The sequence below is a fragment of the Chaetura pelagica genome, unplaced genomic scaffold (genome assembly GCF_000747805.2).
Source record: "Chaetura pelagica isolate M959 unplaced genomic scaffold, ChaPel_1.0 scaffold386, whole genome shotgun sequence".
NCBI lineage: Eukaryota > Metazoa > Chordata > Aves > Apodiformes > Apodidae > Chaetura > Chaetura pelagica.
Genome location: NW_009953703.1, coordinates 3,359,049 through 3,361,468, shown reverse-complemented (window position 1 = coordinate 3,361,468; position 2,420 = coordinate 3,359,049). Strand labels below are relative to the sequence as shown.

General features: G+C 41.7%; 1 protein-coding gene across 1 annotated transcript in view; it reads right to left on the bottom strand.

Annotated features, from left to right (window-relative positions):
• Window positions 1-1,767, bottom strand: part of LYPD1 (LY6/PLAUR domain containing 1) — a 16,569-nt gene extending 14,802 nt beyond the window's left edge. Inside the window, exon 1 of the mRNA XM_010000399.1 lies at window positions 1,621-1,767. Within this exon, the coding sequence (XP_009998701.1) occupies window positions 1,621-1,767 (147 nt within the window). The remainder of the gene's footprint in view (window positions 1-1,620) is intronic.
• Window positions 1,768-2,420: the final 653 nt, after the last annotated feature.

The following is a 2,420-nucleotide window of genomic DNA, read 5'->3' as shown; positions in this document are numbered from 1 at the left end:
CCGTGTCGCGCATCCGTCTGAGGGAATCCCCCCTGCCCCTGCGTTCCTTCGGGAGCAGGAAGGCGGGCGGAGCTGCCCGGTGCCTCATCCCCATCCCGGTGCCTCATCCCCATCCCGGTGCCTCATCCCCTTCCCGGTGCCCCATCCCCATCCCAGTGCCTCATCCCCATCCCGGTGCCTCATCCCCTTCCCGGTGCCTCATCCCCTCACGCCTGGGATGCTACACCAACGCCTTCCAAACCCCCTTCTTTTAAACACACGCATCTGCAAGAGAAGTTTTATTTACGAAAGGTGTTTCCATGAAAATTTTTCTTAAAAGTCAAAAAAAGACGACCCAAGTTTACAGCGGAAATTACTTAAAATATAACAAATTGCACAAAATATTAACACTGATCGTACAATATTTCAAAGATTAACAGGCATGTGCTATAGAAACTGTAGAGTCTAGAAATATCCCAAATATATCTAGTTTACAGATCGCTGTACAAAAAGCAGATATAAATACTCCACATCTAGAAAAAATACACAGAACCTTTGAAATAGACTTTCCCTTACATATAAACAACCTTTGTAGAAAAAACACCACAACCCCAACACACGCCAATAGCCCTGCTCCTAGATGTGTCTGAACTAGTACTGAGTTAGCACCAACATCTTCTTTAAGCACGTCACAAACAGGGGTTTCGGCTTTTAAAAAATTATTGTAGTGTCTACAATATAATTAAGACCAAACGGGGACGACAAAACGTAACACAAAATGGGAAGATTCAGAAACGGGTAGGAAATGAGTACAGAGGGGATGGAAGTGGAGAAGCTACGTTGCAGTGGGAAGAAAAGGCTGGTTTGTGCAGTTCTCAGGCTACAAAACTCCCGTCTGCGTCAGCAGAGAGTTACTTTGACCCTGCCCTTCCAAACAGCACCGCGCATGGTTTGTGAAAGCGACACCAGCAATATCAGGCCTTTTGATATATTCATTTTCTCACCATGTCAAAAGTCAAAACCCTTTTGAAATAAGACACCTGTTGTGAAGTTGTAGTAACTGGAATGCACGGTTCCCTAGAACACCTGCATGAAATTGCACTAAGAATATAAAATAAAGTAAGTTTTGTAAAAGGGAGGCCAAGGAAGTTTATGACGGACAGTTTGGCAGGCTCAGGTTTATGGTAAAGCAGTGTTTCTACATACAGCTTTAAGACTAGAACAGTTATAAATCTTTTTTAAAAAAATCTACTAACCTTTCTTGTTAATATTAACACCAACTTCTTTAAGTTAGTAATCTGCCATTACAGGAGCATAGCACCAATTTAATATTTATTGCTGTCATTTATCCCTACAAATATATTTTCCCAAGTTATATACAACTGTACAAATGTTCACAAAAGTGCAAAATTAAGACTTTACTCTGTGTAACCGTTGGTTGTGTTCAGTGTGGAGTCTTGGGCCTCACGATGACTGTGCTCCTGCCTCTCTTACTGCAGCGTCGTGCCGGGTCAGACCACCCTGAGCCAGCACAGCCATTTGGGAGTGGGAATTTTCAACAAGTGCCTCTTCTCCCTCCTGGCTCCCCACTGGCCTTCAGCTCCGTTCCGTGCCACAGCCCCCTGGGAAGTGTCTCTATACGTCGTTGGAGCCTTGGCTGGCGCAGGAGGAGAAGCTGTCGTACAGGGAATCGCTCAAGGATTCTAAATTGTCCACGTCGTGCCTACCCGAGCTATTTAAGGAAGCTGCTTCTTTCTTTCCACTTTCTTCCATTTGTCCTTCAACCATGTTCAGACAGTTCTTCTCTTTTTCTAATAAAAGTATGTTATTGCTGTTAAATTTATTGAGAGACTCCAGGGAAATTTTAGATAATCTATTCTGGGAATCCTCTTTTGTTTCTTCTGTTTGCTTCAATTTCTGTAAAAAGCGAGGGAAATATTAGAAACTTATTTCTTACAAAAATAAAGTTATCTGACTGTACACCATTAATGTATGTCTTTCCAAAGTTCACAGGGTTAACAGAAATAGATTGTCATGTGCTTAAATCTCTGTTATAATTAAATAGACCATTAATGTCCATTTTAGGATCCATCATAACTTTAATGATTCTGCTGAGACAAATAGGGCTCCATTTACAAAACAGTTAAGTGCTATTAATGTCTTTAGTAGCAGATCCTGGATATGCATGTGTTAAACACCTCCAGCATCTTCACAGTAATTTAAATCTTCTCCTTTAAGAATACTTTGGGGGGTACGTTTAAACAGGCATTTGTTTAAGTAGTTTGAAGCCTGCTACAAAAAAGGCACACAGACATATTCAGAGGAGAAAGTAGCATCTTCCATAAATTACAGACGCAAATGAAACTTGCTAGAGAATAACCTCACATGTATATGTAAGCGTATTGATCTCCACAGACCCAAACACGCACTGACACTCAAGA